We start from the raw sequence: 14,928 nt of genomic DNA on the forward strand, positions 1-14,928 counted from the left end.
ATTTTAATGCACGTGCTACAGCGTCGCTCATAGAGCTGCTGCAGTTTAGGCTTAACGAGCAATGAAACACCTTTTTAATCTCTTTTAAAAGATATATGTGGTATTGTAGGCGTGGCCTTCGATTAATTTGTCCCATTTTCAATACCAACCAGCGTGCAAGAACTTCCAACGTTTCTGCCAAACTTGATGTCGACGGCTTGATTTTTGCGGAGAGGAGAGTGTTTGCAACACCCATTACACAGACGGACGAACCTAAATCGATTCAGAATTTGATGCTGATATAGAGGATGTATACACTTTTTAGATCTGCACAGCTTCTTTCTGAGCGTTGCAAACTTTTCGACAAAATGAGTTTATGAATACCTCTATCCTTTGGTATTGGTTATAAAAATCGAAATTAGCTCCCGGTGATGGTCATTGCTTGCAATAGCTTTGGATATGAAAATGTCGAGCTGAGAAGTTATTTGCGTGCGCAAATTCCATAAAGCAAATACAGTTTTTTTGTTTAATATGTTTACGTGACTCTGTAGATCGCATTGCTTTTGTAAACATGTGAAAAGAGTAAAAGGGCCACTTTACAATATATAGGTACGTTCACATGTTTATGTAAGATTGCCGGTCTGCACGACCTTACAATTAAATAATTGGAATTGATAATGGCCATGAGAATAAGAGGGAAATATTAGCAGATATTTTCATAAATTTATGTAATTTCCACATGCTTATGCATGTATGTGTTACAAACTTCAAAGATATCTACGTATGATTGCAACTTAAAAACCGCACATATGCTCACTCTGCCTGTATTTATACGCATCGTACGCGGAACTTAAAATTTGATAACTAACTATATATCGAATAACAAATAAATGTTGCTTTTATTGTGTGATAGCGATTTGCAAAACTCACTCAATTGCAATCGATGGAAACTCGACAAAAAAAAGGGAAATGTGGGTTACTCAGTTCGTGTAACAAGAGTGCGCTTAATTATTTGCATCAAGGTGGCCAAAATGTGTCGCTACCAAAGGAATACGGAACTAATACAAAGTAAAAAAACGTTCCTTGTTTGGAGAAAAATTTCTTGTCGAATGAAAACTCTTCCCCGATTTCTTTTTTAATTTGACAAGCATGGAATGTTGACGTCTTCTCATTCAACACTAAATCACACTCACTTCTAAAAAATATCGGAAAATTTTAAAAGAGAAGTATAAAACGAGATTTGACCTTAAAGTGACTACTTCTGATCAACTCAGTTATAAAAACGTATTTTATATAGTAACGATTAACTGACGCAATCTTTAGGTCACTACGATTCTTTGAAACCCATGTCCTCTCATCTCAACAGCATTGAACAAGAGAAACCTTTTGTATGTTTTAATAAGCATTTATTCCCTGGAAGTGTGCATCCTGGAGGGTAGAGTGCACGTTACAAAGGTATCTATGAAGAAAGCTTGCAGTCGACGAACACTCACCTAAACCGAGAGAAAATTAGACTTTTAGAGAATAGATGTTTCGAACTGTAATTGGCTAAACAGTAAAAAGTGTGTTGTTATATTAAAATTTTTCTTACATAACTTTTATTTTACTTTAAATATCTTCGTGTAATTCACATTTGTAATTGTGTTGCTTATGCCGCCACAATTCTTTCAATCCATATTCATTTTATTATTTTATATAGATACTTAGTGAGCGCTCAAACAAATAAATAGATGGCGAAATAGGCGAATATCAGTTTCTACTGCAACTGTTCTGCTTCGACTACGTGCGTATTGTATGTTGGTTAGTTGGGTGTAGTTGAGTATAGTTTTGGCAAGATGAGAGTTTTCATGTATGAGTGTCATTATCTTTTTAATATTTTATAGAAGTTGGTCACATGCCGTAACTATAAAGTTCATATAAGATAGGAATTACAATTTTTAGGTGAGTTGAATGAACCCCTAATTCCATAGCAACGACCCAGTAAAAGAAAAGTTTTGAGTAAAGTATTTTTTTCAATGGAAACATTGGATTTTTTTATAAGTTTGTTTTTCGCATGACCCAAGAAGTGATGCACTTAGTATAAAAGATAATATGGTTTTAAGGCCTAACCTAAGGCCGTTCGTCGACTGGGAACAATGTTACTTTAATAGCATGATATGAAGCCAATTGAAGCGGGCGTGCATTCCTAGTCCTGAACGTGGCTGGGCTTCAGCAGCCACTAATGCTTTTAAACCTTATAAGAAGCTTCACCTTTAGTTATTTATGTTGACTAAAACGACGATGACGAATTCAAATGTCCTCGAAAATGGAATAACATTCGTAGTAAGTTTAGAACTTAAAAACACGAGTTTCCTCAATATAATCTCATGTTTATGACATTTGACTAGGATGGTAAAGGTAAACATCTTCAGGAAAAACTGAGATGGTACACAATTCATATTTATTGAGAACACATCACGTCTAGCAAAATTAATTCCAACGATACTTGAAATTCAAAGATTTCCATAGAGGTTGACTGCATGTAATATAGATGTTGTGTTAGTTCGTTCTTTCATCGGCTGTATCTTATTAACCTTTTCTGTAAGTCATAAGCTTCAATGTATCGTTTTCCACTAATGGATTTTTCCTGGTGTCATTCAGTACAGTAATACTTTAATATTTGCGGACTATGTTAAGCTATTTCACTCTACTCGAAGTGCAATCGATGTAGAAGTTCTTACTCGCTGATTTACTATTATTGGTATACTGGTGTAGAGAATTAACCTAATGTCGCTGATTCCTTCCAAGTGGGAAAAGACCATCTCCCGTTGATTACGCCTACATAATTAATAGGAACAATATTGGAGATGAGATCTTGGTATTTCAATCAATTATAAATAAAGCAAAATATTCGTTGGACTTTATAAAAAGGTGGTCGAAGGACTTTGATGATACAGGCCCACTATCTCTCATTTATCAAAATGTTAGGGGCCTAAATTCGAAAATTCGTTCCACTTTTCTAAATTCGGTGCGCTCCTTTGGTTGAATTCGTCTGCGGCTCAATTGCTATACGAGTCGGCTCGTAACAACTTTTTGACAAAGTCTTCTCTTCTGCAACATGAACCGTCAAGTTTTTTAATGGAGTCAGTCAATAGGCGGTAGAAATGTTGCATCTAACCTGCCATAGTTCCTATGTATGGCACTAAAGCATTGTTACGCATTTACTAAACTACACATTCATAATGCAATGCATGGGCACAACGTGCGTAAGTGTGTCTTCCCTACTCCCCCGTAAATAGTTAATAATGCACTAACTCTTCTCTAAAGATAAGGAAATCGCAACCTGAAATTATTACGAAACCACTTTTCATGTGAACGCCGATTTTATTGATGAAATTTGAATACCTCATCAGTTACTCATATTTCTGTAATGATTTCTTTCGATTTGTCATAATGTCACATAATAGCGTCTCCAATAATTTGCTGGCAACTGCTCGCAACCAAATGCCTACTCAAGTTAACGATAAACATTTGTATATCGATATTTTGTGTAATCAACGCACATATAATTGCGCATTTCCGCATGCAAAGCAAAGAGAAAAAAAAAGAAGAAAGACTAATAACAAAGCAATCCCACGCTATTAAGAATAACTGGCGTTACGCATAGTTGCTTTCAATCAAATAAAATGAATCAGTCGGGCTCAACAATTTCAACCAACCTTTTTGGTGAGTAATTAAGAAAAAAAAAAAATTATAAAAATTATTCAATAGATTTTTATATGCACATGTTTTTTGAAGTTTTCATGCACACCTTAACATACAAGCAAGCAATGAGAGTCCACGGCACATATATACCGGAGCTTATCTAAATGTGTATAAAACACAACCCAACAAAGCTCATTTAACCATAAATATACATTTGGTGGCGTGCGGGTCTGTTAAAATTTTGCGTTTTTACAGGCAGCCCAAGCTGTTAGCTATCAAAAATTGTTCGTTTTGCTCATTTATTATCTATTAAAATTCCTTCTTCCGATTCATGTCAAGGAAAAGATGCTACCAGAAGAAAATTATTCGAAGCTTACCTTCTTGTACGAGGCCAACACAAATGTGTGATTATCGCCATCTGAAAATTGAAAAAAAAAAAAAAAACAAAAGGTTAAAAATTTATTAACGCATTATTGGCAATAAAACTCATTTTAAATACTTCACCTGATCACGGCAGATCGTTTACTTTTATGATTTAAATGTGTTTATTTTTAGATCTCTAATTTTTTCCATTTTGTTTTGTATTTTATGCTTGTTAAACTGGTTAAGTGAGATTGCTTTAGTGCGCTTTGTGGCGAGCTTTCGCTTCAACCTAAACTGTGTAAGTAGTATGAAGTCGTAAAAAAAGAATATGATATACAAATATCACCATCTGCCAAGCGTAATGGTATAAGCTTTAAATAGAAGAAGAAATGTGTATATATGTATGCATAAGGTTATGCCCGTGTGTTCATACGAAGTTCATATGAACTCCCTGAAGAGTCGCGAAACTATCTTGCCCATTGGTTGATTTCATATTTGCGCGGGAACTTTTAAATGGCTTTGCGATATATATCCCCTAAAACCAATTTTTTCCTTTCTTTCTTCTCTGTGCCCAGTTGTTGAGGGCAAACAATTATAATCAATGAAAAAGTTATATGCCAAATATCGAGTTTCTATTCACCCTTTGACGGCCTAATAAGAACAGAAATAAGAAATTTGAATACTTTATAAGGCCGCTTATTTCCATTACTCTCTTTAATGCGAATTTAGGCCGTACGAAGTATAGCGTTAAGTAACTAATTTTAGATCATTATATGTTACCTGTAGATCAATAGCAACTAGTATAGAGGATATATGGATATATTAAGCCTGGTTATAGATTAGTCCTTACCATCAACACTTTAGCTGTCGAAGTAAAAATATTCTGGGGCCAGATCACAAGAACGTCCCTGATTTTCGTAACTTAAAAACGTTGTTACACCCTGCACACACACACACTTCCGACCGGCCAGTGAAACTTTTTGCATCCCCTCTCGTATAACCTTTCCTGCGGAAACTGAATCTTCGTATAAAAAAAAAAGAAGTAAATTGATATAGAAATCAACCTCACTGAATTTGAACCCTGTAAGTCGATTATTTGGTTACCATCGGGCTCTCATGAAAAGTATGGCTTTGCATGAAAATAATGTGTTACTTTTCGCTCATTATTACCAAAACGAATGAATAATTTTATTAGGCGATGTAGTACAGGGTATCTAATAGTAGGCCTTGTCCGATTATAAGGCTTTCACTTGTTTTATAATCAAATTGATGTTCAAGAGTTTGATTGCGTGGGAGAAAAAGGAGGGGAGACAATTGTTCCAAAACAGCGAATTTGATACATATCCACAAAATTATTAGATGAAAATATTGTTTTCTCTTACGATAAGAAAGTGAGCGCAAACGCCATAATACGGCTACAGTAAGAAAAGATCTTTTTTAGTAAAAGTTTGCGTTTTCAATGCTTTAGTCTAGCAAACTGTCTCCGACTCACAATGTAATGCTCTTGAAGCTTTTGGCCGTTTTTCAATTTATGTCATAACTTATTTAATCCAGATTCTTTTGATATCCAAACTTACTGACACTTACTTACTGAATTTAGCCTTTTAGTGCGATCAGAGTGCATATGTAATCACAACAGTTTTGGTTACTTCGTGGTCAATCTGTGATGCTAACAACTTAGTTTCCTTGAAAGTGCTCTTAAAGGATAGCCGAAGCTAGCAATTTTTTTTTTCGTATTGTGTTATACGACCCTTTAGAAAATTCACTTTGTCGCTTTTCTTCGAGCTAATGTTATTCGTATTCGTAATTCAATCGTACCTCGTTCTCAAGCGCAAACAAGAAACTTTACATCTCAATATCGACCAATCATTGACACGCTATCGAATACCATCAACTTAAAATGGAAAATCGATCCAGCTCGATAAGGGGAACCGTAAACCAACCTTAGACTTTATATTAATAACAATGTATGACTGGTTTACTGTGCCCGATTTTCGACCCGATATGGCATTTATTCGACTCTTGTGATTAAAGTATTTTAGCTCATGGACTATCGAAATTGGATTATTTTGAAATAGTTATTTTATGACGGGCAGACAAGATTGCTAGAATGTAAGAAGGGTCTATCCGAAGCCGTTCTGAGCATACGCGCACATCAACAAGTTTGCAAACATATATATAAGAAAAATCATTTTAGTGAATTGATTGGTATTTAATTAATAATTTTAAAAACAAGTAGCCTACGTTCTCTCGCAAAACATCATTGCTCTCTTAATAAAAAAAAAAAAAACAGTGCATATTTTTTGCTCTATCTGAAGAAAATTTTGCGTATCCAAGCTCATTGGACTTAATTGCAACGGATAAGAACGTTGTACTTGCCTTAAATATTCATCTCATCCACAAAACTTACACAAGAATACGTTTTCACATTGAAACTGCATCGTCACTGAAACCACACTTATATAAAAGGTCTACCTATTTTTTTTTTTACAAATAATTTGTACTACATTTCAGATTAACGTCTGATACACAAGATCAATCCTAAGTAATTTTTTGCAAGATGAGATCAATGTTTTAACTGGGCTTCACAAATTTCCAAACTTCATTTATGCTATCAAAATAAGACGCATACGCGTGGCACGTTCTTGCCATTTTCCGCAGAGGCGACAACTGTCAACTTAAATCAACCGAGTAATAAACCTAATGATTGTGCATATCAGATGAAAATTAATTTTTAAATTTTTTTGAGAAAATGTTTACATAAATTTGCTCTAATGCAGCTTCGCGCACACACTTATAGAAAATGTTGTTGGTCGTTTGAACAGCATATTAGCATCGTTAAGAAAGGCATTTTTAATAAATGAATGGAAGTTAAATTGAAATAATCATATCGACTTTCCGACAGAGAGAGAGTGTTTATTACCAAAAACTAATGGTGGCCCATACGTCATAAGTCTCTAAAGTAATTATACGCAGTTTTTCATTTGCAGTAGAATATTAAAACAAGTAAACAAGTTTCAAGTATCAAATCACTGCCGACATCATGTACAGGTTTATTCGCTCATTTGTGTACGTACTTTTGTCGATATAAAGGAAATTTTAACACTGCATTAATACAACAGAAAGAGCATTTTCTTGAAAGAAATAAATCGACTTGAAATCTGACAATCGCACATATATATATATATGAAATGGATGAATTAATGCTTAACTTTCCAGAGGTGTTTCTGCAAGCCATTGATTGAATAGCTAGCTAGCTGGCTAACTGCCCCTACTTTGTAATTATCTATCAATAATGAATTGTACGATCCAAGTGCCAATGTCAATCGCAATATCCGTACTTATGTACATTTTTTATGTACATACTTTATTCAACACATTTTACATAGCCGGTGGTCACCACCATGCACCTGTTCAGTCAGGTGTGGGTCTGTTTATAATGTCTTGCTGCCAGCAAATCAATATAAATGCAGTAATAGTTTTACGGGTTTGGATCACGCCCGTTTGATTAATCGGACTGCACTTCTTACTCTTTTCTTTTCTTATTTAACCAATTCAGGTACATTTCCACACGTCTATTAAACTCTTTATTCGAGTAAAGAAAATTGTAGATAATGAAACGATAAAAGCACAACACAAAAAAAAAAAAAAAAAATGTAGGAAAAAACGTATACTTATTTTTTTTTTCTTTGTTGATTAAAAGACAAATGCGTTCAAGCACTCAACGTCGACCAACGATAATATTAGGAGTATGTGTGTATGTATTGTGTATTAGTACAATTAGAAACATTTATGCCTTGATTTAAAATTAAAAAAACTTATATATATATAATGAAAGCTTTTTCAATTTTTGCAAATTAAATTTACACCGAAAGTTTATCTGCTACTATCTTAGGTTAAGTTTGTACGGTAGGCATATGTTATGCAATTATAGAGACCTTGGAAAATATTGTACGCACAGATTACATTGAATATGCTATTATAAGATGACCTGTGGTGTTGCGGACACAAAGAGGGACTTGCTATGTGGATTAAATAATTAAACGGATGTTGTCAAGCGGTGGTTTTCGTTTAAAACAGCAAATATTAACAACTTTTGTTTAAGGGCTGACTTACTTGATACTTTAACATGACGTGACAGACAGCAGGGACAGGAGTGATTTTACGACCGTACTCATGCCTTCCACATAAAGATTGAGAAGAATACGTTTTATATTATGTATATTGTTTATATAGATATATGAAATATTGACGATCCTTTCGTTTTGCTCGCCAATTTGCTCGTTGAAAATATCGACTGCCGTGTTTTAGGTGTCCATCTGCAAAAAATTGCTTGTTGGTATTCTTTTGGGTGCAGCAATTTATGTAGACATGATTCCGAAGTGATTACTTTTGGTTTCGAATAAAACGTTCGTCAAAAATAAATACTCGAACTACTTTCTCTTTAATTTTCTTGGCAGCAGGAATACCAAAAGACGAGCACTTGCGAAACTCAAGTCCATCAATATCTGCGTTGGATCAGCTTTTCTTGAACAAATATACACATATTTGGCGCGTGTTCGACAAATAATTTTTTATTGAAAATAAAATTAAGGTTTATCCCATTTATCCCAAATGGCTGTTGAAACTTTGCTTAACGAAAGAAACATTTTTTTTAAATTTTTTGTCTCAAATGTAATGATAGTGCTCAAGCAACGAAGACAATGGAATAAGGCAGCAAATTATTTCATTTTTCTTTACTTTGACCGACCTTTTGAAGATAAGCTTGTAGTACTATTTACTCAATGTGCTTATTCTTTAATGAGAGTTTTGCGAAAATGCTTAATCTCGCCATTCTCCCGTTGCCATGCTTGAGCTAAATAAATGAAATGTCAACAAAATGTTAAAGAAACTTGTAATTTCAAACCTGTTTACTTAAGTATACGTAGACGTCGTAAAGACTTTTCCTTTCGTTTTTTATGCGGTTTATATTTTTCTGATGTTATATACGATAGTATTCAGCTTATATATGAAAATTTGTGACTTCGAAGACCGGGAAAAATTTAGTGTTCAAATTGAAATATCAAAAAACGTCTAACATTACCTTTAGTTTGTAGGAAAAGTTCTTATTAGGGGTACCCATAAGTAATCAATTATTTTCATATAATTTCTTTTGCCCTTGATTCTGCACCGATCTTTGGAGAGGAGACTCGTATTCTTTTATAGTTTCGAGTAAAGCCGTCTGTGTAGTAATTTGTCTAAAAAGTAAAATTTATTTTAAAACTAAGAAAGTTTGCTGATGATAATTATAATCTCGCTGACAGGCCTTGAAATGAACGAGTAGTTGAATTTGACCATAAAAAACCTAAATGTCCAGTGAAACCTTATTCAAAATAAAGTATACAAGAAGTATTGACAAGCGTTGAGTCGACATGGTCAACAATACAAAAACCCCTACACGAAATTGGAAAGTCATATTGGCAAGGAATACGAGTACCCCCTCAATTATCTGAGGCAAGAAGAAGAATATTCGTCGATCACTCTGCACAATGGATTCTTGATGACATAAACATAAAGCATTCCAAGCAACGGGATTCTGTAAATTAAAACTTACAGCTAGCTTATCAAGACGGCATCCTGAGTCAAATACTGCTTCGGAAACGTTGAATTTCTGTAAGAGTGGACTTGGAAATTCGCATGAGAGGTTTTTGATACATAATAATATAATAAATTATGACACAAAAGCTTGAATTAACTTCAAAGGTTGTTTTAACTCTCCAAGTAATGGGTTACACTTAGTCAGGTTCCCCTATTGTTCAAAGCAGTAACAATCTAAGGTGGCATTTATATATAGCTTCCGGTTCAAAAGTATGGGCGGCACCTCTCCCTCAGGTGTTTGAGGTCAATGAATTACGTTATCAAAATTTTAATTAAAACCAAACTTGACTTCAACAAATCCACTTCAGATAAAGTTGTTCGCTTATAATATAGCTGTTCGTTTATAATTAAAATATTAGAAATGATAGCTTCTCACTTTTCTCTAAATTATGGTCGTAATATATTAGATAATTTAGTTTAGAGCTCGTTAAACTACTTATTATATTTTCTCCCAATAAATTTCCATATTGATAAATATAGTTTTTTATTTTCAAAATTACCTATAAAGTGCTTTCAAAGTCAGTATACGACTATAGCAATATAAACCGCAAATGAAATATGGACCAATAAATCAATCAATCGCTTCAAGAGTTAGTTGATTTGATTTCATTCCAGCAGGAATTCGCAAATAGAAATGTGCTACCGAAATATCGAATAATTTTCGATCGTTGTATAGTTCTACGGTAATCTTCTACAACGTAATACGTCGGTCTCTACCAACACTTTAAAGAATTTCGTTCGCTTGGTTAACGAAACCGCAACGCATCACAATATCGAAATTTGCTAAAGGAAAACGAGTAAACTGTTTGAACGCCGCTGATTCTGGTAAAGCATAATCAACTTCCAAAAAACTAAGAAGAAATGTAACAGAAAAAGGATTGGAAATATGGAATAAAGAAGATGTTGTTTCTGGCGTAATTGCAGGTTTCAAAAAGTATCCCTTTTCTCTGAAAAGGTTTTGATGAGTTTACCTACTTCGCCGCTAGCGACGTAAATGCAACTAGCCAGCTTCATTCGATAGGCGCTTTTATATATATTCACGTGATATAGTTGACATTCCCTAGTTTGGCCGCACTAGAGTCTCAAATTTGGGTGTTTTTCCATATCGATTTTTACCAACAGCTAGCATACCAAATTTCAAACATTGTCAGAAATAGCTTCGAAAAGCACAATTTGAATTTTTTTAGTTTGTTTAGAAGGTATTTTTATATAGATTCACGAATTGTCGAGAGAAATAGTTTCCTTGCTTTAATATGCGAGGAGTAGGCTTTCAAACTATATCTTAATTGGACTTTGTTAAGTCGTTGTCAGAGCTTTCTTATTGGAAATGGTAGTTGTCTTTGCTAGTTAAATTTGAATTTATCTTCACACCCTTTATTGCTGGTAGCACTAATAAAAACTCAATCACGGCGTCTGCCGTATTCATTTTAGAATTCATTTGAGGAATGTACAAAGTAGTTTTGAACATTGTGTCTTGCTTGCCTCAAAAGATTGAGAAAAATAAGACTTAATCACTTGGAACTTTGTGTGCGCATGACCGATTTGTTCCATTTTTGCACGTGCAGAGTAGTAGTAGTGTTTCTTAAAGTAAAAGTGGAATTTTTCAGCCTTCTAGCTTTTATAATTTCCGACTAAAGGGCGAGATTCTACAAATTTTTGTTCAAAAAAAAAGAGAATTGCGTTCAATTCACGCTACACTGCGGGCTTCCGTTCTGACCAATTTATCCCATTTTCAATCTGCTTACTAAAACTTCTAATGTTTCTACCAATTAAAAAAAAAACAACAAGAGTATACCCCGCATCCCTCAGTGGAGGATATAAAAGGACCTCTCTTAAGGTGGTACACCGGTACAAGCGGTAATCGAAATTCGTCATAAGAATTTGATTCGCACTTTAACAACACAGGAAACGTAGCACGTTGCTCGCTGCGTCTACTATAAATTTGAAAAGTGACAAAACATGCCCTGGTGCTGTGCTTTGATGATGAAAAAGGTTGATTACGCGAAACATTTTTCCTTGGAGTTTCTAGCTCTTCTCGATGCGCCTTGCTTCTATCTCCTCTAACGCGCTAACATTTGTCTTCAAAAAGACTTTTTACACATTTAAAAGCATCTCAACACAAAGATACGTTGTTGTAGCTTCATCGACACGACCATTAAATGGATACGACTCGAAAGAAATCAAAGCTTCTTCTAAAAAATAAAAACTGTATAGCGGGCTATACTTATGAGCCTTCGGGGGCAGAATAATTGTAAAAATTAGTAAAAAAATTTTAATAATATAAAAACATACCTAAGATAGATTTTTTTTTTTGAAAACGGCCCATTAAACAATACGTACGACTTTTCGACTCTTTTCCTTCGAATTTTTACACTCTGCACAATTTGTGGTACAAATATATATTAAGTTTTTGTAAATGTACGCAGAATGTATCAGAAGGACTTCTGATGGACCCACCTCTTATTGTACCAATCGATGCAGAATCACTTTCTGCGACGATATAAACTTGTATGTCCGTTAGGTTTTCCTATGTTTAAGCTCCGAATTACAGCGATATTTTGTTGAAAGTTGGTACCCCGATAATTTTTTCTTTAAAGTGCGCGTTAATTGCAATTGTCAATATTTTTCAAATTCAAGTTTTTAAATGATTTCGTTTGTTCTAAAGTTGCACCGCGGAGCGCTTTGAATTAACGATGCCTCGCGAGAATATAAAACCGATAATAACCTTTTCGAATATTTGTATTATGTTACGTTCCCTTCCGTTAAAAATTTTTTTTTAAATTATGTTTTTTAAAGGCTGTCACATTGATGTTATGCCTTAACGAGTTTATTGACAATTAAAAGCAAGAAAAATATCCGATGAAAACATATTTTTTTGCGTGCGTAAGATCACTGAGTATTTATTGGTTCACATATCATCACGACAACTTGATGTACACTTTACTGGAGGGAAAAAGTTCCTTTACAAAACCAGTTACGTGTTTATTTATGGTGTATATACATACACATATGAATATGTATATATATATATATATATATAACTGTAAACTTAACTGGGTCACATAACGTCGCTGCACTTGTTGCATGCATCTTAAATTATATTATGTACGTATATGCATGACTTTGTAAAAGTTCCAGTGAGGATGTTCGGCAACAAATTGTGTTTAATTTATTGGATCCTCACTGCAATGGCAATAAGCAGAGCCACAACTTTTGTCAGCCTATCCACCACTACACTAACAGCAATACATGTATAATTTAATGATTTCTAGACGCAAAAGTAAAAGTAAAAGTTTGCGTATGTCTTTCTCTTATTGCTACGTAAACTATACAATATGTATGAACAATCGCTATCGATATATAGTTTACAAGGTATATATATGCATATATACACGGAAAGTTGTAAAACAACAATGTTAAACAAGACCAAATACTAAATATATTGAATGAAAGATTCAATAAATAAATCAATTTGCATTTGAGTCAATCATATCATTATTTACATAACTCAAGCATTATTAACGACTTTTTGACCTGAAAAAACCTACAAAAATCATAATAACATTCGTATTGTTATTATTATTGTTACATTAGAGATTCTAATGTACATTAAGCCATAACGATTTTGTTTAAGGAGAAATATTGTTCTATTAAGTAAAATTTGTGTGACGAAATTCGCTCTAAAACCAATCCCAACATTAATTGTTTACATCAGGTGCACAAATAAATCATTGCCGATGTCTGCAAATATTGGTAGAAAAGGTAGGTTGATTAGATGTATTTGTATTTGTTACTCTTCTCTATGACATTTTTTTTTGTTTAATTAAAATATCGCTGCGATACTAACTTGAGAAGAACATTATTTTTAGATAATTATTATTATTTCATTCCAATTTTTTTTTTTTTGACTAACGAAAGAGATTCTTACACTAAAAGAAAAAAATTCATCATTTGCAACATAGGATATCGGCAGTATTTTAGAAAAGAAAATTAGGCATTGAGAATAAGAGTTTTAATATTGAATGTTCTAATAATAATGATATAATTCTATCCACGTAAGTAGCCGATTAGGCAAAGACATGCGGCTAATAAGTCAAAGGCCGCTGGTTCAATATAGGCGAGCGTATTTGATCTATGTTATCCGACAGCCTTGGAAACCATTCTTTGCAAATTTATTTACAGTATGCATAGGTAATAAATATAAAAAATAAATATAAAATATAAATATAAAAAATAAATAATATGTTAAACTATCATAATTCTTTAGAAATTTCGATATTCAAGATTACACCACAATAATTGTGCAATACAAAGACGAGTGTCAAACTTAAGCGAACCCTATAAACACATTTTATTCAAAGCATTGTCCGTAGCTAAATATTTTGCCATCTGTCCGAGAGAATATGAATTCCATAATGCAAGGACATCCGACCTTTTGAAATTTTCGTTTGGCTAAAAGTATTCATCAACATATTGTTCCCAGTTTACTTAGCCTCACCGTCGATGTTAATGGCTCGCTTATTGCGCATTATAATTCTTCGCCCTTTAGAATTATAATTATAAATGTTTTCCCTGTTCCTAAAAGCTATGATGCACACATTTCGTAAAGCATAACACTTGCACGTGGAGAAGTCAACACACGAGCTGAAACAAACATTTTCTTGAAAAATTTTAACAACACCATTAGATATCTTCCTCTAATACCTTTTACGCTAAACATCGCGTATCAGGAAATTATTTCTCACTTTCATTACAGTCCGACGCAACTACCACGGATTATTTTTTATACTATATGAAATTATTTCTCACTTCTGTGACAAGATTAATATTATCGTAGATAAAACAATCATTCGATGTAAGAAGAACACAAAAGCGTATGTCTATTATGTTTTGACTTTATAAAGTAAAAAATCAATAAAATTTTAATCAAGAATTTTATCCTTGAATTAAGCTAGAAATTTACAATCATAACCATGATTAATTACGTTTGCGAACCTTCTTTGAACTACGTAGGCATTAAAGGGAAATTGATAATAATCAAAATATTTAAGGGAAAAAATATGAAATTTTTTTTATTTATTTGTCTCTCTCTGTCTCTCTCTCTCTCTCTCTCTCTCTCTACGTGCTTGTCCCCCCTGAAGGTAGTCGGAGAGAACGTTTCCAAGACTCTACGAATGGTCTCTCAGCATTAACGTCTCGATATTCAAATCAATGTTGCCGCACTATATCTAAACGATGATATTGGCACCATCTGGTACATTGGTA

General features: G+C 33.7%; 1 protein-coding gene across 3 annotated transcripts in view; it reads right to left on the minus strand.

Moving 5' to 3' along the window:
* LOC119640548 (protein spire) overlaps nucleotides 1-14,928 on the minus strand; it is an 84,125-nt gene that overhangs the window by 60,728 nt on the left and 8,469 nt on the right. For all 3 annotated transcript variants that reach the window (XM_038038639.1, XM_038038638.1, XM_038038637.1), the window contains exon 2: nucleotides 4,041-4,081. In XM_038038639.1, coding sequence (XP_037894567.1) covers nucleotides 4,041-4,081 — 41 coding nt within the window. The remainder of the gene's footprint in view (nucleotides 1-4,040; nucleotides 4,082-14,928) is intronic.

Source organism: Glossina fuscipes, unplaced genomic scaffold, assembly GCF_014805625.2.
Source record: "Glossina fuscipes isolate IAEA_lab_2018 unplaced genomic scaffold, Yale_Gfus_2 121, whole genome shotgun sequence".
In the NCBI taxonomy this organism is placed as follows: domain Eukaryota; kingdom Metazoa; phylum Arthropoda; class Insecta; order Diptera; family Glossinidae; genus Glossina; species Glossina fuscipes.